The 27,640-nt window shown below is 35.4% G+C and overlaps 1 protein-coding gene across 7 annotated transcripts in view; it reads right to left on the bottom strand.

Moving 5' to 3' along the window:
- PIP5K1B (phosphatidylinositol-4-phosphate 5-kinase type 1 beta) overlaps positions 1 to 27,640 on the bottom strand; it is a 281,846-nt gene that overhangs the window by 62,632 nt on the left and 191,574 nt on the right. For all 7 annotated transcript variants that reach the window (XM_039836789.1, XM_039836768.1, XM_039836464.1 and 4 more), the window contains 5 exons: positions 24,153 to 24,364; positions 22,870 to 22,953; positions 22,698 to 22,746; positions 19,839 to 19,923; positions 2,426 to 2,581 (listed from right to left, as the gene is read on the bottom strand). In XM_039836789.1, coding sequence (XP_039692723.1) covers positions 2,426 to 2,581; positions 19,839 to 19,923; positions 22,698 to 22,746; positions 22,870 to 22,953; positions 24,153 to 24,364 — 586 coding nt within the window. The remainder of the gene's footprint in view (positions 1 to 2,425; positions 2,582 to 19,838; positions 19,924 to 22,697; positions 22,747 to 22,869; positions 22,954 to 24,152; positions 24,365 to 27,640) is intronic.

Here is a 27,640-nt window from a genome sequence, read left to right as displayed (position 1 = left end):
ATCTCAGCTGGAAGCTTCCCATTACTGGGTAAGAAGAGCTCCTAAAAGTCCCTCTTGGGATCCTTGTGAATCTGTCCCTTGGGTAAAAAGTGGAGATCATTTACAGTACATGTAGGTTATGGTTTACCCAAAGAAGTGGGGTTAGAAGTCTAGGTGTAGGAGGCTGTGGATGTTGGGTGCAAAAATAAAACCAATGCCCCTTACATGGGCTCTGACTTGTATCAGTTTTCCTTGATGCCTTACAGTAAGAGCATATGCACTGGAAGATTCTGAATCCTGGACCTGCCACTTAATTTACTTAATCTCTTTCCGCTCAATTTCCTTATTTGTAAAATAGAATAATACCTCGCTCACAGAGTTGATGTAAGGACTAAGTGAGATGATGTAGGTAAAGTTTAGCATGAAGCCTGGCACAAAGTAAACACTCAATTAATATCTACTCCTAACCTCTTTCTTCACTAGATTTTAAGCTTCACATTTTTTCCAGGGGGTTACGGGTCAACCAGTGGACATCCTGACCCTAGTTTTTAAGACCCTGATAAGCTGTGCCCAGAGAACCCAGGTTTTGCCAGTCTTCTGACTTACAGAACTGTGAACTAATAAATGGAAGTTACATTAAGTGGCTAACTTTCTAGTAATTTTCTACATGGCAACAGAAAACTAATATAACCAAGATATACTGGGAACAACAGAAAACAAGTGATTAAAAACCAGAGGGAAACTGGGGGATGACTTGGTGTACTATGAAAGGGAAAGGCCCCAACTACAGAGCGATATAAAAGGTTGAACCTTGTAGCAAATTTTGTAGATGCAGAGAATTGTCAAGATAAACACATTTTAAAATTGTATGTTAACATTTTTAAAAAATATGCTCAATAGGTTTTTCTTTGACTTTCACAGACTGTTTCAGGTGAGGTACCTTTAAATTTAAGCAATGGGTCCAATAATTCACTTGAAAAAAAACAACAACATACTATGGGTACTACTTTCCACATTTCCAGACTTTCTGGATGATCTGTAATGTATCTGTTATCCAGATTAACACCTGGACTTGCTGCTTTAACTCTGGAAGTCATATTGAACATACTATTTGCAAGTTTAACCAACACGGTTTAAAAATAAGTTTATTCTATTTCCCGGACTGCAGACACCTTGCAGTAGGGAGATGGCAAGGCAGGACTGCTTCGAGAAAGAGGGTGGATATCTGCCAGAAACTGGAGCCATCAACTCTGATAGAGTCAGCAAGGGCAATTCATTAACTATTTTGTTGAAATCACTAAGTCTGGGTAAGAGTAGGTTTATAGGAAGATTAGAAAGAAAAAAACCCCACATGGGACATATGGGTAAGTGCTGCAGAAGAAAACAGGAATGACACCCTATTCTAAAGACTGAGGAAAAGAAAATGCCAAGAAGAGATCTAATCTTCTACAGGAAGTGGAAGAAAATTTCAGGAGATATTGGTATTCCCAAAAGAATATACTACACTGATAAAAAATCTAAAATGTCACATCCCTTTCTAGGATTACGAGAGAAAAACCAAATGATCCATGTATTGGATACAAAAAAGTATTTGATAAAATTCAACACTCATGCTTGATAAAAACTTTTAGCAACCCAGGAATAAAAAGGAACTTCCTTGACCTGATTATCGGTATCACATACAACAAACTTCTTTCTCAACAGTGAAACATTAGAAGCATTCCCTTTAAAATCAGGACAGGGTAAGGCTGCCCACATCACCACTTCTATTCATCATTGTGCCAGAAGTCCTAGCCAGCAAGTAAGAAAGGACAAAAGATGTGAGGTCTGTGCAGTAGCAACAAATAGCCAGAAAACCCAAATCTTAAAACGATATTATTTGAAAAGACAGAAAATATATAGCTATGTCTGTATCTCTATATCCATCTAAGGAATAAATCTAACGAAAGGTATGTATGACATGCCAGGAGGAAATTATAAAACTGATTAAATTCTTTAAAGAAGACCTAAGTAAATTGATAATTCATTGTTACATTGTGATTGTATGTATAACTATGTGTATATATGTATATAATGTATATGTGTTTGAAAAAATATATATACATGTAGAGAACAAGGTCTAGTAGTAAAAACACCAAAATAGTAGTAAAAACACCGAAATGTTCAGATTTGTTACCTTCAGGTAGTAAGATTATAGATCTTGATTTTTTGAATAATTTACTATCTTCTAATTTTTTTTTACCATAAACCATATATTGTATTATTTATGTGTTTTAAAAATTTTACATTTACTGTGTCATATGGTAAATATCCATTTAAAAATTAGTTAATGGCTTCGTTTCTTAGAGCAGGTATTTTCTAATTTTTCTACTGTGAGCTTACATATTACCTGTTTAAATAAAATCACAAGAACTTTTTTTTTTTTTTTAAAGTTGCATGTCTTTACCTTCTTCATCAAGGCTGCTAAAACTCTGCCCTTCTGTCAGCAAGTCCCGCTTCTCATCCTTCCATTCCTGGCTAACTGAGGATACAATCTCCTGTGAAGTTGCCTTCAGGGCTGCGATGGAATTGCACCGTTTTTTAGAAGGTGAGGCCTTCAAAGCTAGACGGAAAGGAAGAAGGGGAGACAAATAAAGATACTTGTTGTAAAACCACATCAATATTTTCTTTGTTAAGATTTTACTTATTTATTAACATTTTAATCATTATTTGAGTAGAATGCAAGAAGCCTTGTTTTATATACATGAGGAAAGGGAGATGAAATTGTGTTCTGGCAATTTTCTTTGTCCAAAATGACCTGACTTAAATCAGAATATTCTAGAATAAATTCAAGTTGACATGTCTCTCCAGATTTTGAAATAAAGCCTTATTTGAGGTCAAATTCAAACATTTTGTTGTTCAAGAATTATTTTTTCTCCTCCAAGCCATGTTTTTCTACCGCTGAGAGGATGCTGAGTGGGTTGGTAAACGCACATGGTAAAGTAAGGAGAATTCTCATGACCCTAGTTTTATTAACTTGGGACTGGAAATTTCTAAACATGCCCGTGTTTAATCTTATACTCATGTTGCCCAATTTAGCCAAATTACTTCTGGTTGCTTTTTCTTTCAGTGACTTTGTACTGAAATTTTCTGCCCTTTGGGGTTTTTTTCCTAGGTCATGATTACGTCAGAGGTATAATTTACTCCTGATCTTTGTCCAGATAGCATTGTACAATTTCAGAGTTGTATTAGGAACGTGAACCAAGTAAATGTACTTCCTCATCAATCATACTTGCTGAAGGCTGTGACTACATCTGATACGTCAGTGGGTCCTTACATTCACTCTTTGCTGCAATAATTCCTCTTGGCTTAATACTGCTAGAGAATTTCCTTGGAGGTTACGGGGAGAGGGAAGTTGAAGCTTGTGTATACTTTCCCCTGAACTTGTTGTTGGCAGCATCTCTCCTTTGGAGGTCTGCATATAAGGGTAACCTGACAGCAGATGCATCTAGTAATTGTGTTTGGCCTTGGGAATCTCAGAGGTTAGATTATATACTGCTCATCCTGAGGCCTTCCCACAGGCAGCTCACAAGAACTTAATTGGAGAAGGACTTTGGGACACATAAATGAGGAAAAAATAGAGGGCAATCTCTCCACTTAAAGAGAAGGGAAGATTTATATATCCTATGAGCGGTTTCATAATTATCATAATATAATCACCATCGAAAATAACTTTTATAGAGGGCTTCAGAGATTGGAAGCCAACATGCACTTCTATATCTCAAATTATTCACATGGGAGATAGGCCCTTTTACAGGTCCAGAAACTAAGAGTAGAAAAGTTGTGACCTGTTCAAGGTCATAGAGCTAGAAAGCAGGAAACCCCAAGGTATCTTTCTTTTTTCAAGTTGTATAATTGGTGGTTCATTTCCTAGCTCTATAGCATTCTATTTTCTGGTTAAAGAAAAAAAGACGAAACTAGTCCCCGCCCCCGATCCCCCAGCTTTGAGGAGATTTTGAACATTTAAAAACTGATCAAAATTTATTTTAATGATAAATAAGTGGACCAAATAAGTCACATTTTCCTCATCCTATCAAAGCAGTGGTCACACTTGGTTTACAGGTGTAAAGCAATTATGTACACACGAACTTTTGCTCTAATATTCTATCGGCTAACTTCTATAAACCCCCAACTCTTGTCTTTTGACATCGGACTTTAAAACTGCTAAGTGAGGATTTCAAATGTGGCTTACTAATTAATTTTTTTTTCCAAAAAGCTTCCTATGTTATTAATTTTTTGCATAGTGCTAGGTTCATAATAGGTGCTCAAATGCTGACTGAATGAATGCATTATTGTCCTGAAATATTAGTTTTAACAAATTAATGTACTATTATAATCCTTTCAGGAAACTGAGATTTAGTACTTTAGACATACTATCTTGGTAGAAAATTTCAGTGAGGTTTCAACATTATGGTGACTATTATTTCTAAGAAAAATTATAGGATTTTGCAGACATTATTACGTTGGTAGCATGATTCAATTCTGAGGTAGGATGAATGAATTTAAGAAGGTTAAATAAACTGATTTGAAAAAATAAATTTGAAGACCAGGTACTATTTTCTTGGGGATGGGGTAAGAAGGAGGAGTTCTCTCCTACAAAGAAAGTATGCCGAAAAACATGGGGTAACATCAAAAACATGGTGGAATGAAAAATGTCCCCAGAGTTCTCCCCTTGAAACAATAATAAGCTGAATATCTAAAACTCAACAAAAAACGCCCAAACTGCACACCAGCATGTCTGAGCAAGGTATGTGCACATAAGAGCTACCACAGGAATTGAAAAAACAACTAGATCAGCAAAATCAGTTTTTTAGCAAGGAGATTCAAACTCTCAAAAAGAACCAAATAGAACTTCACACTGAAAGAGATAACAATTGAAATAGCAAACTTGGAAAATAAGAGTCAATCAAATGGAGGAAAGGATCAGTGATATCAAAGACAGAAATCTAGAAATAAATCAGAAGGAAGAAGAGAGAAACTAAAGAATGAAAAATAATGAAAAAGAAAAGAACTAGCTGATACCATCAGGAAAGGAAACACATAAGAATAATGGGCATTCTTGAAGGGGAGGAAAAGGAGCAGGGATTAGAAAGCATCTTCAGACACATAGTTGACAAGAATTTCTCAAATCGAAGGAATGAACCGGACCTTGGAATTCAAGAAGTCAACAGAACATCTAATTACCTCAACCTAAAAATGCCTTCTCCAAGACACATTCCATTAAAATTATCAAAAATCATTGACAAAGACAGAATTCTCAGGGCAGCCAGGGAAAAGAAATGGTAACCTATAAAGGAAAACCCATTAAATTATCATCAGACATCTTAGCACAAACTTTACAAGCAAGAAAGGAGTGGATTCAAATATTTAAACTTTTAAATGAAAGGAACTACCAGCCAAGATTAATGTATCCAGCAAAGCTCTCCTTTAAATATGAAATAAAGACCTTTCCAGACATACAAAAATTGAGAGAATTCTCCACTATGAGACCTGCACTACAGAAAATACCTTCAGAGTCAGCTCACCTTAAACAAAATGACTAAAAAAGACATAACTATGAATAAGACAACTAGCAGGCAGATAAAAGCAGAGGAGTGCAACCCTTATTCAGAACAGGGCATTATAAGCTTAAACAATAAGAAGAGATTTGCTATTACAAGATAGTAATGAACATTCAGCATACATAGGTACAAATGGAGACAACAATAACAGAAAAGGGGAAGAGTCAAAGATCCAAATTTGCAAAGAGGAATGGAGATAAGGCACACGCAGAAGATAATGGAATACTATGTATGGCAACCACACTCTAAAGATTCAGAACTGAAGTATATAACATAAAACAAGAGAGACCAGAGGGAAAATCCACAAAACCCAACCAAAATAATAATAATAATAATAATAATAATAATAATAATAATAATAATAATAAAAAAACAGAAGCACAAGGACAAAGAAGCAATGGAAACACTGAGCTATCAGAAAGCAAAAGATAAAATGGCTACAGGAAAACCTCGTGTTTCAATAATCACCCTAAATGTAAATGGACTGAACTTATCAATTAAAAGGTACAGAGTTGCAGATTGGATCAAAAAACAAAACCTAATCATATGCTGCCTCCAGGAGACACATCTCAATTCCAATGACAAATATAGACTCAAAGTGAAAGGGTGGAAAATGATATTTCAAGAAAATGGCATTCAGAGAAAAGCAGGAGTAGCAGTACTAATATCAGATGAAATAGACTTCAAAATAAAAAGGTCAAGAAAGATACTGAGGGACACTTTATAATGATAAAGGGAATCATACACCAGGAAGACATAACACTTATTAATATCTATGCTCCCAATCAGAGAGCCCCAGAATGCGTAAAGTAATTATGAACAGAGAACTAAAGGAAGAAACAGTCCAAAACACTATCATAGTAGGAGACCTAAATGCCCCACTGTCAGAATGGACAGATCATCCAAACAGAAAATCAATAAGGAAATAACATCCTCAAATGACACATTAGACCAACTGGACATAACTGACATTTACAGAGCCTTCCATCCTAAAACAGCTGCCTATACATTCTTCTCTAGTACACAGAACATTCTCAAGGACTGACCATATACTGGGACACAGAGATAGCCTCAACAAATATAAGAGGGTTGAAATCATACCAAGCATATTCTCTGATCATAATGCTTTGAAACTAGAGATCAACTGCAACAAGAAATCAGGAAGAACCACAAATATATGGAAATTAAACAACATGCTACTGAAGAATAACCGGGTCAGAAAAGAGAGAGAGAGAGAGATGAAGAGATACATAGAAACAAATGATAATGATAGTACGACATATCAAAACTTTTGGGACATGGCCAAAGCAGTAATAAGAGGAAAGTTCATATTATTACAGGCTTATCTCCAAAAACAAGAAGGAGCCCAAATAAAAAACCTAAGGCTTTATCTTAAAAAACTAGAAAAGGATAAAATGAAGCCTAAAATCAGCAGAAGGAAAGAAATAATCAGAATTAAATGAAATTGAAAACAAAACAAAACAATAGAAAAAAAAATACAACAAAGAGCTGGTTCTTTGAGAAGTTTAATAAAATTGACAAACCCCTGGCTAGACTCAAGATAGAAAAAAAGAGAAAGGACACAAATAAAACCAGAGATGAAAGAGGAGAAATTATGATAGACACTGCAGAAATACAAAGGCTCATAGAAGAATATTATGAAAAAGTATGTAATGCCAAATTTAATAACCTAGAAGAAATGGACAAGTACTTAGAAAGATACAACCTTCCTAGACTGAATCAAGAACTGAAAAATCTAAATAGATCTATCAGCAGTATGGAAATTGAAACAGTCATCAAAAACCCACCAAAAAGTAAAAGTCCAGGACCAGATGGCTTCGCCAGTGAATTCTGTCAAACATTCAAAGAAGATTTAATACCTATTTTCTTCAAACTCTTCCAAAAAAATAGAAGAGGAGACAATACTTCCCGACTCATTTTATGAGGCCAATATTACCCTGATACTAAAACCTGGTAAAGATAACACATAAAAAAGAAAACTACAGACCAATATCTCTCATGAACTCAGATGCAAAAATCCTAAATAAGATACTAGCGAACTGAATACAGCAACATATTAAAAAGATTATACACCATGATCAAGTGGGCTTCATCCCAGGGGCACAGGGATGGTTCAACATATGCGAATTGATTAATGTGACACACCACATAAACAAATTAAAAAATAAGAATCATATGATCACATCAGTAGATGCAGCATCCTTTAATGTTCAAAACACTTAAGAAAATCGGTATAGAAGGAAAGTACCTTAACATAATAAAGGCCATCTATAACAAATCCTCAGCCAACATTATACTTAATGGTGAAAAACTAAAAACCTTCCCTCTAAGACCAGGAACAAGGCAAGGCTGTCCACTTTCACCACTGTTATTCAATATAACACTGGAGGTCCTAGCGAGTGCAATCAGGCAAGAGAAAGATATAAAAGGTCTCAAACAGGAAACAAAGAAGTCAAACTGTCACTATTTGCAGATGACATATTCTCTATACAGAAAACCCTAAAGACTCCACAAGAACACTACTAGAAACAATAAGCAAATACAGTAAAGTCTCTGGATACAAAATCAACGTTAGAAAATCCAGAGCATTCCTATACTCTAAAAATGAAGTGTCAGAAAAAGAAGTGGAAAAAATAATTCCTTTTGCAATTGCAACAAAAAGAATAAAATACCTAGGAATAAATCTAACAAAACATGTGAAGGACCTATGAAATGAAAACTATAAGACTCTATTAAAAGAAATTGAAGAAGATTTAAAGAAATGGAAAGATATTCCATGTTCTTGGATTGGAAGAATCAACATAGTTAAAATGACCTTATTATCTAAAGCATAATACAGATTTAATGTAATCCTCATCAAAATCCCATCGGCATTTTTTAAAGAAATAGAAAAAAAATCATCAGATTTGTATGGAAGCACAAAAGATCCTGAGTCACCAAAGCCATCCTGAGGAAAAAGAATGAGGCTAAAGGCATCTGCCTGACTTCAAACTATACTACGAAGCGACAGTGATCAAAACGGCATGGTACTAGCAGCAGAATAGAAACATGGAGCAGTGGAACAGAATCGAGAGTCCAGAAGTAAACCCATGTCTGTATAGGCAAATAATTTTTGACGAAAGAGCCAAAAACATACAGTGGAGAAAGGAAAGCCTCTTCAATAAATGGTGCTGGGAAAACTGGAAAGCCTTCTGCAAAAGAATGATACTAGACTGTTGTCTATCACCACATGCCAAAATTAACTCAAAATGGATTAAGGACCTGAATATGAGACCTGAAACAATAAAATGTATAGGAGAAAACATAGGAACTAAACTCATGGACCTTGAACTTAAAGAGGATTTCATGAATTCGACTTCAAAAGCAAGAGAAGTAAAAGTTTAAATAAATGAATGGGACTATATCAAACTAAAAAGCTTCTGCACAGCAAAAAAAACTGTTAACAAGGTAGAGATAACCATCGAATGGAAAAATATATTTGCAAGCGATGCCTCCGATAAGGGCCTAATATCCAAAAAATACAAAGAACTCATATGACTCACTAACAACAACATCAACAAAATGATCCAATAAAAATATGGGCAGAGGACCTAAACAGACACTTCTCCTAAGAAGATATTCATATAGCTAACAAACATATGAAAAGATATTCAACACTGCTAGCAGTTAGGGAAATGCAAATCAAAACCACAATGAGATACCATCTCATACCTGTTAGAATAGTTAACAGGACAAGTAATAACAAGTGATGGAGAGGATATGGAGAAAAAAGAACCCTCATACACTGCTGGTGGGACTGCAAATTGGTACAGCTGCTATAGAAAACAGTATGGAGGCTCCTCAGAAAACTAAGCATTGATCTACCATATGATCTAGCAATCCTTCTACTGGGTATTTACCCAAAAGACTTGAAAACTCATATCTGAAAAGATATTTGCACACCGATGTTCATAGCACCATTATTTGCAGTGGCCAGGACATGGAAGCAACTGATGATTGGCTAAAGAAGCTGTGGTACATATATACAATGGAATATTACTCAGCCATAAGAAGAGATGAAATACTGCCATTTGTGACAATGTAGATAGACCTTGAGATAATCATGGTAAGCGAAATAAGCCAGACAGAAAAAGTTGAATATCACATATTACATATATGTGGGATATAAACATAAAAGCAACAAACAAACAGGACAAACAGAGTCTCATGGGCATGGACAATAGATTAGTGGTTACCAGAGGGTAGGGGAAGACGGGAGAGGTGGGAGGTAGATGAGATAAAAGAGGTCAAATATGTGATGAGAGAAAGAAACCTAACTATGGGCAGTGAACACACAATGCAATATATACAGATGCCTTACTGTTAAATTGTACATCTGAAACTTATTAGATTTTGTTAACCAATGTCACCAAAAAAAAAAAAAAAAAAGAAAAGAAAAGAAAAAAATAAAGAAAGAAAAACTTGGTACTGGGGGAAAAAAAAGTATGTCTTCAGGCTTAAAGGGCTTTAAATTAATCACAGTTGAGAAAGCATCTTGAAGTTGTATTTTAACTTGTCAACTTTACTAATTAAATTGCTACCCTTTGAAATGCTGGTAGTAGAGGAAAAGTCCCTTCATTTGTTCAATTATTCATCAGATGATGGCTGAGTGCCTACAATGTGCCAGAAAATGTGCTAGGTACTGGGAATATATATGAGAAAACCAAACTCAGCCTCTAGTCTTAAGGAATTCAAAGTCTAGTTGGGGAAACAGAAAAACAACTCATTATAGCAGAGTATGGTAAGTACTATGGCAGAAACACCATCTAAACTGAGACCTGAAGACCAGAGAAAGTAAAGAAAGAGTGTTGCAGGCAAAGAGACAAGAATATGAAGAGATCAGCCTAGAATGTGTGGGGTAACTGCAAGGCGTTCAGAGATGCTAGAGGCCAGAGAACAGGGTATGGCATAGAATGGGGCGACAGAGAAGTCACTGGGGAGGGAAAACCAGCTAAATCACAAAGGGCCTCAGGATCCAAGTTAAGGATTTTGTGTACCAGGGAACCCATGAAAATTAAAAAAAATTTTTTTTAAAATTAAAAATTGACCTAATATAGAACCCAGCACCACTTCTTGGTATTTTTCCTAAGAAGTCCAAAACACTAATTTGAAAGGTGTATGCACCCCTATGTTCATTGCAGCATTATTTACAGTGGCCAAAGGTATGAAAGCACTCTGTCTTATGACAGATGACTGAATAAATAAGCTGTGGTACATATATACAATGGAATATTATTCAGCCATAAAAATAATGAATTTTGCAATTTGTGACAACATGGATGGACTCGGAGGGTATTATGCTAAATAAGTCAAAGAAAATACCATATAATTTCACTTATTATGTGGAAATTATAAAACAAAATAAATGAACAAACAAAACAGAAACTCAGAGATACAGAGAAGAAATTGATGGTCTTCAGAAGGAAAGGGTATTGGGGGGATAGGTAAAAAAGGTGAAAGGATTAAGTAGAACAAATTGCCAGTTATAAAAATAGTCATGGGGATGTACAGTATAGCATAGGAAAAAAGAAATCTAACTCTGAGAGGTGAACACACAATGTAACTATATATATATATGCCTTACTGTTAAAATGTTCAATTGAAACTTACCGGATTTCGTTAACCAATGTCACCATAAAAAAAATTAATTAATTTAAATTAAATAAATAAATAAATAAATTGAGTATAGCATAGGGAAGATAGTCAATAATATTGAAATAGCTATGTTTGGTGTCAGATGGGTACTAGATTTATTAGGGTGATCACTTCAGAAGTTATATAAATGTCTAATCACTATGTTGTATACCTGAAACCAATAAAATATTGTATGTCAACTATAAGTAAAAAATAAAAATAATAAAGTAAAAAATTTAATTGTTGAAGATAATTAGCAAGAGAACATTTATATTTTAAAGTAATCCCTCTTGCTGCAGTGTGGGGAGACTGAATTAAATGGGGATACAACTGGAGGTAAGAGACCAATGTGAGTGCCACAACTCTATGCAAAATAACTACCCAAAATCAAAACCACAAAACACAAAGTGGTTGAATTAGGAGAGGCATGGTAAAAGGGGATGTACCCTTGATATTTCAGCATGAGAACAGGTGTTGGTGAGTGACTGCATGTGGGTGGTAAGCAAAAAAAAAGGAGTCAAAGCTTGATACCAGTGTTTCTGGTTTGGGTAATTAAGTGGACTGTGGTGGCCTTCAGTGAGGTGTAGACTCTGGAAGCAAGGCAGGTCCTGGAAGGGAGAGCAGTCGAATTCAACTTTGAGCATGCCAAGCTTATGGAATTTGATGGACACTAACTGGAGAGGTTGGGTAGGCAAAGAGGTTTGTTAGAGGTGTGGCGAGTGAGTTATAAGTACACAGGTGTAACTGAAGTCTTGAGAGAGTAAGAAACCACCCAGGCAGAGCTATGCAAGGGGAAGAGACAAAGTTGGAGCCTGGACCGCCATGAACATCCACATACAAAGGTAAGACAGAAGTGAGGAGCTGCCAAAGGACACCGAAGAGGAGCATGAGAGGCTGAAAGGGACACCAGAGAGTCCTGAATTATGAAAGACAAGAGAATAATATGTCAGTTCTGCACAGAGAACTGACATCTGTGGTCTCAAATATTTAGTTTTAAGAAAAGACTGAAAGCTATTCAATGGCTGGAACAATGATTGTTGACAATCTTGAAAAGATTACTTCAGTGGAGTGGTGGGGTCAAAAGTCAACTGGAGCATACTGAAGAGTGACAAGAAATAAATGAGACAGCAACTGGGCCCAACTCTCCAATAGTGTGACTGCCAAGAAGGGGAAAGATACACCAGGAGCTGGAGAGAGATGTAGATTTGAAGAGGTTTGTTTTTAAGATATAAGAGAATGAACAGTTTGAAGGCTGAAATATGGAACCAGAAGAGAGAATGAATGGTTAAAACTATCCTGAAGTGGAGGTAATCTCTAGAGGGATCTGTTCTGGACAGTAAAGAGAAGATGAGACTCAGCACATATGTCATGGCATTGTTCATTCATTCAACAAATACATTCACTATGTGCACTTTCCAAGCTCCACACCCCTGTACTAGGTGCTAGGGATATAGCAGTAAGCTTACATTCAAATGAAAGAGAAAGGCATTGAACAAGATAAATAATTAAAATCTATAGTAAGTTAGATAAAAGTTAAGTGTTAAGAAAAAAAGAAAGAGAAAATGGATGGGGATTACCTTTTCCATTGTGGTAGGACTACAGGCATTATCTTTATTATCCATGTAATAAGAAATGTATTTGTGCTTAGAAACAAAGACTTTATTCAATAAATGGTACTGGGACGATGAAACAAGGAAAAAACAAGGTTAGCCCTATCTCACTTCTTACACCAAAATAATACCACACAGACAAAAACAAAACAAAAACCTCAGAAACCAATCTATTAAAAAGTAAAAGAAAAATATGAATGAACATTTATTTGATTTCCTCGAGTGGTGAAGTACTTTGTAAACATAAGAATGATTAAAAAAACTTCCATTTATAAAATTAAAGATACTTAAGAAATGTAACAAAAGTGTAAGGCTTGTATATTGAAAATTATAAAACATTGTTGAAAGAAATTAATGAAGTCCTAAATAAAAAGACAGACATCCATGTACATGGAATAGAAGACTTAACATCTCAATTGATCTACAGATTCAAAACATTCAACACAATCCTTACCAAAACACCAGGTTTTTGTTTTTTTGTTTGTTTTTTTTCAGAAACTGACAAACTGATTCTAAAATTCATAGAGAAATCTAAGAGACCCAGAATAGCCAAGACTTTTGAAAAAGGACTCACACTTTTGAAGGACTCACACTCTTGATTTCAAAACCTATAATACAACATTGAAGTAATCAAGACAGTATGGTACTGGTGTAAGGATAGGCATACAGATCAATGTAATAGAATTGAGAATCCAGAAATAAACTCTAACACTGTGGACAACTGATTTTCAATAAGAGAACAAAGATAATTCAGTGGGGAAAAGAATAGGCTTTTAACAAATGGTGCTAGGACAACTGGATATTTACATGCAAAAGAATGAAGTTGGACCCTACCTTATAGCACATACTAACAATTAAATCAATATTTGTAAATCACATATCTGAAAACAGAAACTTGTGTCCAGAATATATAAAGAACTATTATAATTCAACGATAAAAGACAAATAACCGAACTAAAAATGTGCAAAGGATCTAAAAAGACATTTCTCCATGGAAAATATAAATGATCAATAAGCACATAAGATGTTCAATATCATTAGTGATTAGAGAAACACAAATCAAAACTAAATTGAGATACCACTTTATATCTATTACGATGTCTAAAATAAAAAAGACAATAACATACATTGAAAGGATGTTGATAAATTGGACCCCTCATATGTTGCTTGTGTGATTGCAAAATTATGTAGCTGTTTTGGAAAAGAGTCTGGCAGTTCCTCAAAATGTTAAACAGAGAGTTATTACCTGATCTAGCAATTCTATTTCAAGGTATATACCCCAGAGAAATGAAAACATATGTCCACATAAAACCTTGGACATGAATGTTCATAACTGCATTATTCATAACAGCCAAAATGAAAACAAATGCAAATGTCAATCAACTAATGAATGGATAAACAAAATGTGGTGTATCCATAAAATGGGATATTATTCAGCAATAAAAAAGTGTAGAGTACAACAAGATGGCTAAACATTGAAAACATTACATTAAGTAAAAACAGCCAAACACAAAAGGTCACATACTGTATGATTCCATTTATATAAAATGTCCAGAATAGGCAAATCTAGAGAGACAGAAAATAAATTAGTAGTTGCCAGGGGCTGGGAAAAAGAGGGAATGGAGAGGACTGCTAATGGGTACAGGATTTTTGGGGGGTGGGTAATAAAAATGTTCTAAAATTAGATAATGGTGATGTTTGCACAACTAAGAATCACAGAATTGTATACTTCAAAGGGAGTGGATTTCGTGGTATGTGAATTATATCCCCATAAAGATGTTATGAAAAACAGACTAAAAATAAAAATGGGGAAAAGTCAATAGATTTGACTACTTGAGAAGTAAAATACTTGTTACACTAAAAACATGATAAACTATACAAACTGGGAAGATTTGCAACACATGCCATATTTCATGGACTTGAATATGCCACTGATTGTACCATTAATTTACATACTACTAAGAAAGCAAAAATTCAGTTCTCCCACCATCTCCACAATGGGTCCCAGTGGCTGGGGCAGCAGGGGTTGCCACAGTGACCAGGCAGGGCAGCTTCCTGAAGGTTCTCAGTGGCCATAACCCGCAGGCATCACCCAAGAGGAAGGTGAGCTCTGCGGAGGGGACAGGGAAGGAGATTGGTGAGATTGCCAGCTAAACCTGCTCCTGCAAGAATGGAAACAATGCCACAAAAGGCAGCAGGGAAGGATAAATCTGCAGACAAAAAAGTGCAAGCAAAGGGAAAAGGAGAGCAAAAGGAAAACAGGCTGAAGGAGCTAACCAAGAAACTAAAGATTTACCTGCGGAAAACAGAGAAACCAAAAACGAGGAGAGTCCAGCCTCTGATGAAGGAGAGAAAGAAGCCAAGTCTGATTAATATCATACACCATGTCTTATCAGTGGTTCCTGTCTCCCTTCTTGTACAATCCAGAAGACTATTTTTATCAACTATTTTGTAAATGCAAGTTTTTAGTAGCTTTAGAAACATTTTTAAGAAGGAGGGAATTTCATCTCATCCCATTTTTTAAGTGTAAATATATTTTTTTTAAAAAAACAGGTGAAATCATTCCCTGGTTATTTTTTGGTAAAACCAGAAAATAGTAGGATATTGAATATGGGAGGCTTTACTTGTCTTGGGTATCGGCTTAACATTCCATAATTGGGGGTAGTTTTTATATCCTATAGTACAAAGCACACTAAATGGCAATCTGAAGTCAGCCGTGCATTTAACAAGTCTTGAACATTTTAAACAATTCTATTCCCATGTTTTTGGTAGAATTATTTCCCAAAGAAAACCACTCCTTGATCTTGGCCTTTCGTGTCAGAATTTTGTGCACTCTATAACATCTTTGGTCATGGTAGTACAGTTTTCCTAGTAGCTCTGTTAATGTGCTGTGAAAGATTGAAAATTTGATTGTGTAGTGTATATGATATTTAATTGTGAATCAGTGGGCTTTTGATGTAACAATGTTATCAATATTTGAAGATATTAGCATTTGATATTCTATTGAGGAAAATTAGCCTCCAAATTTTATGCTGGAAAGTCACTGGAATAACTGTTTAGAAAAGAATTACAACTACATGACTTTTGGTTTTTGGTATGTACATTGAGAATTCTGTACAAATCGAAATATCCGTGTACTTATTCTCAAAACAACCAATAAAATCTTGATTATCAAAGAAAAAAAAAAAGAAAGCAAAAACTCCCAAGATGAGGAATCTCATGGAGGAGTCTCACTAAAGCTAGGGCATTAAGGGCCATATCCTCCATAAATCTATCAGAGGCCACAAGGAAAGTCATGTTTTTCAACCCTGGCAAAGGGTGAAGGGACACAGAAAATCTCCCTTGAAAATTTGCACCACAAGCTGGTATTCACACAGAACTGCAAACTGAATAAAAACTATCTTATGGCCTATCTTAGGAAGAAAAAAGCCTTAGAGAATTTAATTTGAAACTAATTTTAAGATACCACTGAGAAAGTTGAATATGAAACAGAAGTGTTTTTTAATATGTAGAGTTCACATAAATCATTTGGAAAAATAATAAACTCCTAATATAAATGTGCAAATATTACGAAGCTCAATTCTCAAAGGAATGACAAATGGCTAATAAACATGAATAATGGTTGAACTTCAGCAGTACTTAAGTAATGCAAACTAAAACAACCAGATAATGTTTTTTTTTTAACTATTCAGAGTATTACAATTTAAAAAGAATAATTTTAGCTAAGAGTTAGAAGGGTGCAGACTTCTTGTGGAAGTCTATAGCGGCATTTTAACCCCCAGTACTCCTTCTTGGAATCTATCCTAATGAAATAACCAGAAATTTAGATACGACATTTATTTGAAACAACGTTCATAAAATATTTGTTAGAAGCAGAAAAAGGAGAAACCATTTAAATGCCCAATAATGAAAGAATGGTTAAATAGATTAAGGCACACCCATGTAATTTTAATGTTGTATTGCAATTTTAAATGGTATCTTTGTAGAAGATACAATGATATGGGAAACCATGTTATTATGTGAAAAATAGAAGACATATACATATAATCATATACTATTATACTATAATTTATATATGTATGTGTGTGTGCGAGTATGTGTGTGGGTATGTGTATATATATATATATATACACATGTATATATCACAGAAATAAAGATTGATAGGAATTATCATATTAGTAGCAGATATTTCTGAGTTATGGGGTATCAAGTAATTGTCATTGTTCTCTTTGAATCTTTTTATAGTTTCCAATATTTTTACATTGTAAAGGTTTTACTCTCACTAAAATTAACTCAAAATAGATTAAAGACTTAAATGTAAGACCCAAAACTGTAATGTAAAACTTCTAGAAGAGAACACAGGGAAAAAAGCTCCTTGCCATTGATCTTGGCAATGATTTTTTGGATTAACACACACGAATATTATTCAGTCATAAAAACAAGCTTTTACATAGAAAAACAATCAACAAAATGAAGAGGCAACCCATAAAACTGGAGAAAATATTTGCAAACTATACATCAGATAAGGGGTTAATTTACAAAACACATAAGGAACTCATATAACTCAATAGCCCAAAATAAATAATCTGATTAAAAAATGGGCAAAGAATCTGAATAGACATTTTTCCAAAGAATACATACAAATGGCCAACAGGTACATGAAAAGATGCTCAACATTACTAATTACCAGGGAAATGCAAGTCAAAACCACAATATCACCCCACACCTGTCAGAATGGCTGTTATCAAAAAGACAAGAGACAAGAAGTCTTGGCGAGGATGTGATGTAAAGTGAGCCCTTTGCACTGTTGGTGGGAATGTAAATTGGTACAACTACTTTGGAAAACAGTATGGTGGTTCCTCAAAATATTAAATAGAACTGCCATATGAACCAGCAATCCCACTTCTAGGTATCTAGCCAAAAAAAAAAAAAAAAAAAAAAAAAAAAAAAAGAAATCATTGTCTCAAAGAGAGATCTGCACTCCTAAATTCACTGCAGCATTATTCACAATGGCTGAGACATGGAAACAACCTTAAGTGTCCACTGACAGATATATGGATAAAGAAAATGGGACACACACATACATAATGGAATATTATTCAGTCATTAAAAATATGAAAATCCTACGAGTTTTGACAACATGAATGGGCCTTGAGGGCATTATGCTAGGGGAAAAAAGTCAGACAGAGAAAGACAAGCATTGTATGATCTGACTTACATGTCCAATCGAAAAAAGCTGAACTCATAGAAACAGAAAGTAGAAAAGTGGTTATGGGGGGATGAGGGGGAGGGAGATGGGTGAAATGGGGAGATATTGGTCAAAGGGTACCAACTTTCAGTTATAAGATGAATAAGTTTTAAGAATCTAATATATAGTATGGTGACTATAGTTCACAATCCTGTATTATATATTAGAAAGTTGCTAAGGGTAGATCTTAAATGTTCTCACCACATTTACACAAAATTTGTAATTATGTGAGGTGATGGATGTGTTAAGTAACTTAATTGTGATAATCATTTTGCAATATATACGTGAATCATCACATTGTACAAAAACTTACACAATGTTAAATGTCAGTTATATTTCAATAAAGCTGGAAAAAATATAAATTAAAAATGTGTTTTCCTTCTATTAACAGAAAATATCAACAAATATTATAAGAAAAATGTCATATAAATATAAAATATGAACATTCTACTTTTTCAGTTTTTTTTTGTGTGTGTGGCTAAACTGTCATGTTTTGGGTTATGAAATTGGATACCTAAATGATAAAATGACATATGTAATAATAGGGCTACCTTTTTCCTTTTCACGTAGTTTAAAAACTACATTAGTAATACATTTCATTGTGGAAAATTTAATAAATACCGATCTAAGGAAAAAAGAAAATCCACATAATCCCATGATTCAGAATAACAATTGTTAGCTTTGGGTTTGATCTTCTTCTAGTTCCTCTTTAATGATTTAAAGTTAGGGTATGGATTTCGGATCTTTCTTCTTTTTTAACAAAGGCATGTATAGTTATAAATTTCCCGCTGAGCACTGCTTTCACAGCATCCCATGTTTTTGCATGTGTATTTTCATTTCCATTCATCTCTAAGTTTTTTTCTAACTATCTAAGTTTTTTATGATCCCCTGGTAGTTTAAAAGTGTGGTGTTAAATTTCCACATATTTGTGAATTTTCCAGTTTTTGCTCATTCTATTGTGATTAAAAAAAGGGAGACAGGGATTAAAAAGTACAAATTTCGAGTTATAAAATAAGACACAGAGATATAATGTACAGCATAGGGAATATAGTCAATAATATTGTAATAACTATGTATGGTGACAGATGGTTACTAGATTTATTTCCTAAAAGTGGTGACCACTTTGTAAGGTATATAAATGGTGAATCACTATGTTGTACACCTGAAATGAATATGTCAACTATAATTAAAGACAAATTTTAAAAGATTCTTTGAATAATTTCAGTCTTTTAAAAGTTATTGAGAATTGTTTTGTGGCCTAACATAAGGTCTATTCTGGAAGATATTCCATGAGAATAACCACTGTTAACATATTTATATATTCCGTTAGAATTTTGTTGTGCATTTAGAAATGCAGACCAGTAAGTATGTATGTGCTTAAATGTATATCTATAAAATTAAATGTACCTTTAGTACACCATTTTTATTTGCTGCATATTATTCAATTTTTTTATTGTATCATAATATATTTAACAAACATATTATAGAGTTGAACATTTAGGCAGTTTCTAATTTTTTCCACAACAGAATAGGACTTTAATGATTATGGCATCAATAAATACTTGACTGGGATACTTAACTGTAATTACTACTTTTAGGAAATAAAAAAAGGCCAAACTCTTCCAATAAAAATCTTGCAAAGACATACAATAGTAAATTCAGTATGTAAGTGCTAAAAGTAAAAAGAAAAATTCATAAGAATCTTACCTTGAATTTTCTTGAAAACTCTGGAATTCATAAACTTTAGAAATCTGTCTGCGTAAAAGCTTGGTCTATGAACTGAAACGGTGTCCTGAAAAGACAAATCAGGTATCACAGGTTTACCTCTCAGTTTATTTCAATCTAGAAGAAAGATCTATGCAACTGGTTCTCTGTTAGCCCATGTCCTTAACTAGAAAGTGGAGATGTCTAGAGCTGTCCTGTGTCCTGTGGGGCCCAGGAGTCGGGCTGGGGGAGTATGCACAAGACTCAATCTGAGCAAAGATTCTAGATACTTATGATGACATAGAGCATGAAAAGGGGCAGGGGAAGAGAGAGCAAAAAGACTATGCTTTATAAATTAAAACAGCTGATCCTTATTCCATGTGTGCCAGGAGAAACTTTTAAATTCCTTTTTTGCATAGAGGCAGACAGACAGTGTCTGCAAGCATCATCTGGAATGCAGGATAACACTTTTAGTAAGGAACAAAAATTGGGGACATAAACAAGCAAAACAACCCTAATGAAAGGGTGATAGCTAGGTCAAAAAAAAAAGTGTGCTGGTTTCACCTCCGAGTAACAGGGTGCATAGACACTGGGAAGATTCTAGGAGGCAAAGCTGACTGATGGCTTCCATTTCACTGGATTAGCTACTAATTAGATAGAACTGAACTGCATTAGATTGTTAACTCAATTTTCTCATGCTTGGTAGGAGTCTTTAGGACTGAAGGGGCATTTTATTACAAATCCAGGAAGGGAGATGGATGAAGAAGCTAATTCTGTTTGTTTATTGAGTAATTATTTATTTACTAGCCAAGATATACATTTCTAGAAATAGTGCTCCATTTCGATTACAGGTTTGTGGATTCCAATTAAGAAATGTCTGAAATTTAAGTTTAGATTCTGTAAAGGTCTTCAGTGGGTATGGAAGGAAAAACACACAGTGGACCAGGGAGGGGCCTGGAGACCTGGTGCTGGTGTTAGTTCTAACTTTCAAAAGCTGAGGGATCCTGGGAAAAGACAGTGTCTTGGTGCCTGTTTTCCCTTCTGTGAAATAGGGTGTGACCTGAAGCATAAGGTAATTCCGTAATCACCATGTTATTAAGGATATAGGACGAGGAACCATCTTCGGCCAAGTTATAATGGTCCACTAGACTATCATTCATGCTGTGAGTGTGGTGGGAAATTTCCCACTCATTTGACATGCCCTCTCCCCAGTATTCTGGCAGCTCCTTTCTGAGCTGGACACACATTTGCAACAAGCACAGTAATTTAGAAATATCTTAGGGTTCAAGATGATTAAGACTTGGCTGTTGCCTCCCAAGAGAAATTGGATTGTGAAGAAACATTGTTTAAATAAGAGGTGTGTTTGTAAACAGACACAAACAAGTCTTAATTATTCCTTACGATTTCACAAATATATAATCAGCATAGGGATTCTCTTAAAAAAACTAACACTAAAAGAAAAAGAAGATAAGTTTTAACTAGACTAAAGTAGGGGCCTCTTAGAAGCATCTGACCAACAGAGGACTAGGCCATTCAGATGAGCAATCTCATCTGATAACAGGGAATCAAAGTCATGTCAGAAAACAGGACGAGGGAAATAACAGAGGGTGTTTACCCTCTCTCCCATCTGTGTTCAAGGCATTAACGTAGTTTCCACTTAACTCGGCTGAAAGGGAAAAAATTAACCTTGGCCTTTTAATAGAAGGAATCTTTGATCAGAATAATAAGCCTAATTTTTAGAAACAAACTTGTGAACCTGTAGTTAAAAAGGGCATTCTGACAGAGGTCATTCCTTAGCATGTGGACAAAACATAGGTTTTTCAGGCAGAATGGTTACTGCTAGTCTTCCACTGAACCGAGAAAGTGGGTGTTCCTCACCAAGAAAGAAGAACAGCATCTATAATTTATCCTCTTTCAAGGAAAAGCATTGGCTAACATCTTCGAAAATGGCGTGAGCAACTCTTTGACCAATATATTCTTTGGAACTGTCACTCCAAGTTATTAATGGAGGGAGGCTGAGGCCAGTGAATGTTCTGTCAGCAGCAGGAAGTTGAAATCTGACATTTAGATAAGAACGCTCGTGTGTGTGTGTGTGTAGAGGCAGAGAGAGAGACAGACAGACAGACGCAGCTTCTTGATAACTGTTTTCTTCTGTTAATGACAATTCTAGATCCACAAGACATCCTCATATCACTCATCCTTTGTCGTGCATAAAAATCCATAACAAGTTGGAAGCTTTCACTTTCCACGTCCTTATTGTGTTAGGTATCATGTTAAACACTGAAGTACATTATTTTATTTAATTCTCACCTCAGCCCTGTGAGGCAGGTACTAGGTCCTATGATCATGACCCTGGTACAGATGGCAAAACAGGATAAGGGAAGCCGAATAATGAGCAATGTATCTGGGTCACATGGCCAGTAAAGTGGTGAATGCAGGGTTCAAATTCAGGGCTGTCTACCATAAAAGACAGGTTCGCATACTTCTGTAGCTTGGTCTTGTGAGAACTTCATTTCAACTGTCCTGTTGATCTTCCCAGTGCCTATGAAAAGAGTCTCCTCCATTTTCTCACTGTCATCTCATAACTGGGCTCTTCAGATTTCACATGGAAACAAGACATCATTTTGTTTTCCTGGCCTCTACCTAGCCAACAGGCTGGATGTCCACTATTTGAGTAGCTATTTAAACTTATGTTGTCTTTGTTTTTAGATTTGAACCAATCTGCTAGCTTGATTCTGAGTTTATGAAGACCCTTGTTTCCTCTTCTCTTCAGGTCTAGTGATGGGGCTGCCTAGATACAGTCTGAAGTCTCTGAGAAATCAGAAAAATATAGTTTAAGAAAGAACATGACAAGCCACTTACCCCATCATAAACAAGTGCTTTCCAGGAATGTTCTAACTTCTTCATTAATCTAAATGTAAACAGACAGAAAAACAAATATGAGAATGTAAAATCACTCCCGCTTGGTAAATTTTCAGAACCTTTTGTTGATTTATTTTGAAACAATAAAAGACTACTTCCCCAAATTTCTTACCTATATGATTGCAGAATATCAATAATACCCATAAATAAAAGTAGTTTTTCTCCCTTATGGCTTTTAGCTGGAATGCCTCCCATTCTGTTGATAGAGCAAAAGAAAAAATATTTTGTAATATAAGAATAGAAAGTGAAAACTCATTCCTAATAAATAGACTGCAAGTAAAAATGGACAATCTTTAAGGATTCTGGACTATCCCTTTTTTTTTTTTCTGGAATCAGTTAAAGTCTTCCTGAGAATCCAGAACAATACACTTCCCATGAAAATGATACCATAGCTGTCAACTCTGAAGAGTTAGGTTGGAAAGAATCCAATTAAAAATGATTCCTATTTTAAAACCATGAACAATAATTTTAAAAGTATTTAAAAATATTGTTTTTTTTAAAATGCAAAACTTTTATATAGTCATTGTGAGATTTTTAAATATAGACAAGCACAAAGAAAAAAATATATAAAGAATCCCTTCCTAGCATGCAAAGATAATCACTATTAGCATTTGGTATGCCTTCCCAGTATGTTTGGGTATGTGTGTATTTATTAACCCACAAAAGTGATTATTTAACTTATCATGTTTTATAACCAGAATTTTTTACTTGTTAAATGATGAACACTTCCTCATATCAATGCTAATGTGTTTTTAATGGCTGTGTAGTATTTCACTCTATTGACAGAGAATAATATTTTAAATTGATTAATGGCCGTTTAGATGGACTTATAAGCAAGGATTTTAAAAATGTTTAGTATGTAAACATTTCCTTTATAAAAATGAAATATGCTTGTGATTTAGTCATTGTTGAAGAATCCTAGAAGGCCCAAGAAATGATTTTTTCTTTCAGCCTCCTTGTTCATGTGGTACACACATATTATACAATCAACCATTTCAAAAATCTTCTTTGTTTGTAACTGTTTGTTAGGCAATATGTACTTTATACATGCAAACTAATTCTGCTGTTACTATCACATCTGGCTGAGGTGAGAGACCACATTAGCCAGGGGACAGGATTAGAACAACAGAATCCTCTTATGCAGATAAAAAATTCTAAATTTGTGAACGTAATTCCTACATGTATTTGCATAAATACATGTTTATTCAAAATAAAAGTATATTCTCTCCCTCCCCACCCAACAACCCACTATTGTGGTGGGTATTTTGAATATACAGTGAATGGAGGTAATCTGTTCCCAAAGAGCCACCATGAAAGGAACACGATTGCATTTAATTACTCAGTGATGTGGGCTGCCCCAACCAAGAAGGCGTGTGGGCGGGTGGCCGTACGTACGTGTCTGGGTTCTCTGTGATGACCCCGTCTCCAGATTTCCCTGGACCCTGGATGGATTCCATTGCTGTTGAGTAGAGAACCTTCTGCATCACAGGCCGCTTAGCATCAGGCACATTTTGTGAGGTCTCTTCTTCTTTCTCTTTGAAGGAATGGTCCAAGATGTGGATTCCCAGCAAAAGGCTATAGTCCATAATTTTGAAGCTTTCCAGCACCTGAGTAAGAAAAAGGACCAGGAAGCTGGTCAACTCAAATGGCTCGTAAGTCTCATTTGCACAGAATCAGAGCGCTCCAGATATGCAGACACACAAGTCCTGCATTGCTCCCAGGGTATGGCTGATAAAGGAAAAATCAAAATAAAAACATTTGAGGTTATTATTAGATCATTGCAGTAAGGATTATCACAAGGGCTCCAAGATGATATTTTTATGCAAATCCAAAGTATGCACATCTTTTTGTAACTCTCCATGAATGTTTTCCTAACAGTATTTATTGAGTACTTTCCATGCACCAGGTGCTAAGTGGTTTACTTGGATTCAATCTTCACAGTTCTTTGTATTAGGTACTATTATTGTCTCTATTTTACAGATGAAAAAAATTCAGACATAGAGAGATAAAGTAATTTGCTCAATGCCACACAGCTTGTTAGTGGCATTGCTAAGATTTGAAACTAGGCAGTCAACTCTAGCAAACACACTCAAGCACTAGAGCAGAGAAATTGACAACCAGTGGTCTCTATAAACTTGTACCCTCCTCAGCATGAAGACTCAGCTGAAATGTGTTTGTCTGGCTTCTGTTCTCAAAATCTTAATCTTGTTGGAGTTCAGTGGCCTCCTTTTCAAAGCTTGTCTTTATAAGTTGCCATTTGGCTCCCTGTACTAAGTCTTTTTAAAAATTATGATCTCAACAAAGAACAAGACTTACTGCTTAATTATCCATTCAGCAGACAGTATGGAGGAGAAGGAAATAAAAGTAGGTGGATGCAACCAAAGGAGATAGTGATCCTATGACAGGAAAGTGATGGGAGACAAGGTCAAGATAGGAGGCGGTCAACATGGCTCCCGAGGCAGTTGGGGCTTTGACACTCAGGAGCCTTCAGCAGTGGAAGAGAGTCCAGGAAGCTTGCCTAACCATGAGGTGTCTTTCTCTACGATAAAGTTCTTTTCTTGTAGCTTGTGTATGACTCTCCTTTACGACAGAATTTTTTCATTTTTTAAAATTAAATTTATTGGGGGTAACACTGGTTAATAACATTCTACAAATTTCAGGTATACAACTTTGCAATATGGCATCTGTATATTAGGTGTCCTGCACAGCCCAAACTACTCATTGGTAAATGTTCCCTCAAAGAAGCAAAGTGATTTCAAAAGTAAATTGTAATCAGACCCTGTGACAATGTGGTTAACGTTCCTAACAGGAATCCAGAGTGGTAAACAGTGGTAAGGACTGAAAGGCACTCCTGGTTCCATTATATTTACTTCATTATCTTCTGCAAAACATCCACAAATTGATTCTGCGCATCAAAAAGCTTTCTTGAGAAAATTATTTTTCTTATATTTTAAATGTAATAGTTAACCTGAATTGGTTGGTTTGTACTTGAAGTCTCTTTTCCTGCCCAAGGACAGGCCGAAAAGAAAATGTGCATTTTATAAGTGATACAAAGTCAGGCTGTGGTCCAATTTTAGCTATTGATGCTGTCCCAATGTTTTAAGTGGTCGAATATTTGTCCTGGTTTATTAAAAAAAAAATAAAAAACAAAAAACTTCAAGAGAAAATTGACTATGAAAAAGCTACAAATAAATTTTAAAAAGATTCATTTTCTCTGCATTCTTAAATTGAATTGTCGGCATCCCTCACTGGTGTTCGACTGTCCCTAGGACATCAGGCTCCTACTTTCAGAGTGAATGGCTTAGAAAAGATCAATTCCATTCCTATTGTATGGAAACTTAACCACATAGTTAGATTTTGGGTTAGCAAAGTTATCATCCATAAAAAAAGTTAAAGAAGAAAAAGATAAATATATAGGCATATATTTTAAATCAAATTCAAAAATTTCTGTAATGAAAAATTCTAGGAACAGATTTCAGTCATGTGCATTGCAGATCTGCATCAATTAGGAACAAAATAGTTCTGTTATTCATATCCTTCCAGTTCTTAAAGGAATCCATAAATCTGCTAAAATCTTAACATTGTGAGCTTTGAGAGTATGCAATATTCTGTAACATGACAGCCACCAATTAGTCTAGTCTGTCACTCAGGCACACATTTTGTTCCAGAATGTCTGCCTGGCCTGGCTGTGGCTGGTGGATCCTGTACCTGTGCATCTGCTATGCAAAACACAGGTTGCAATACAAATACAGGTGCTTTTCCATCAACCTTGGACAAGACTTTACTTCCTCAGTTGTAAAAAAAGCAAGCAGAAATGATTTACAGACATATGTAAAACTGAAAGCAAGTTTTACCACAATTCTTTTTACTATCAAAGCCAGATTTTTTTTCTCTCTCTCAAGGACTTTTAAGTCAATAATAATAATGGAATGTAGTAAAAAGAAAAGTCAATGTCAAAGCAACTGGTATAACATCCTGAAGACATGATCAAAACTATCTGTTCTGAAATAAAAGCATATTCTCTGTCTCTCATGGCCAGTGAAACATCAGGAATGCTCTATTCACAAACAATTTCTGCAGATTTGGTGACCTAACGTGGGAAATGTTTTAGCTCAGAATGATAGACACTGCTATCCTCTCTTCATGGCCAGACGTCATAAAGAGTGGCTGGTCCTCCATTTTCTCTGCCACATTCCTCAGACCTGCACATTTTACCCGTTCCACTGCCAGAAGGAGCTAGAGTGCCTGCATGGCGGTTAGGACTCCAAAGCAGGTGGCCTGCTTTGACTCATGCTACCCCACTTGTTTGTCCTTGAGCAAAGTATCTAACCTTTTGGGGCCTTGTGACTCATCTGTAAATAAGGTAACAGGGACACCTATCTCACAGAGATAGTGGGAAGACTGAAGTAATCCATGTTAAGTTTTAGAATAATAACTGGCATACAGAAAGCATCCAATAAACTTTAGTTGTTCTTATTGTTCTTGTTACTCCTCCACCTGTAGAATCAATTACCCTAAGAACCTCCATGCACCCTCTGCTACTGTATCCAGCCTTCTATGGGTTCTTTGCCTTCCTATTTTTCTTTCCCACTCTTTCCTTCTACAGCTTAAAGATGCCCACCAAGGTTCTCTCTTTGACTCTTTTCTTCCTCTACTTTTTTCTTGGGAAAAACAATGAGTGTCTAGTCTGTGCCAGCCACCAAGGAAGTTGCTGGACCTTCAGAAGTAAGTAAAAAAGACAATTATATGGTCTTCAAAGTTATACAAGCCTGAGTTACAGATCACAATAAGGCCTAGGAAGGAAAAACGGGATGCCGTGGAGATACCTCACATAAGGGGTACCTACTTTTGACTGGGGAGTATTTCAATAGTGCAAGTAAGAG

This window comes from Pteropus medius, unplaced genomic scaffold, assembly GCF_902729225.1.
Source record: "Pteropus medius unplaced genomic scaffold, Ma_sr-lr_union100, whole genome shotgun sequence".
NCBI lineage: Eukaryota > Metazoa > Chordata > Mammalia > Chiroptera > Pteropodidae > Pteropus > Pteropus medius.
The sequence above is the reverse complement of the archived record's forward strand: the minus strand, read 5'-3'. Positions and strand labels throughout refer to the sequence as shown.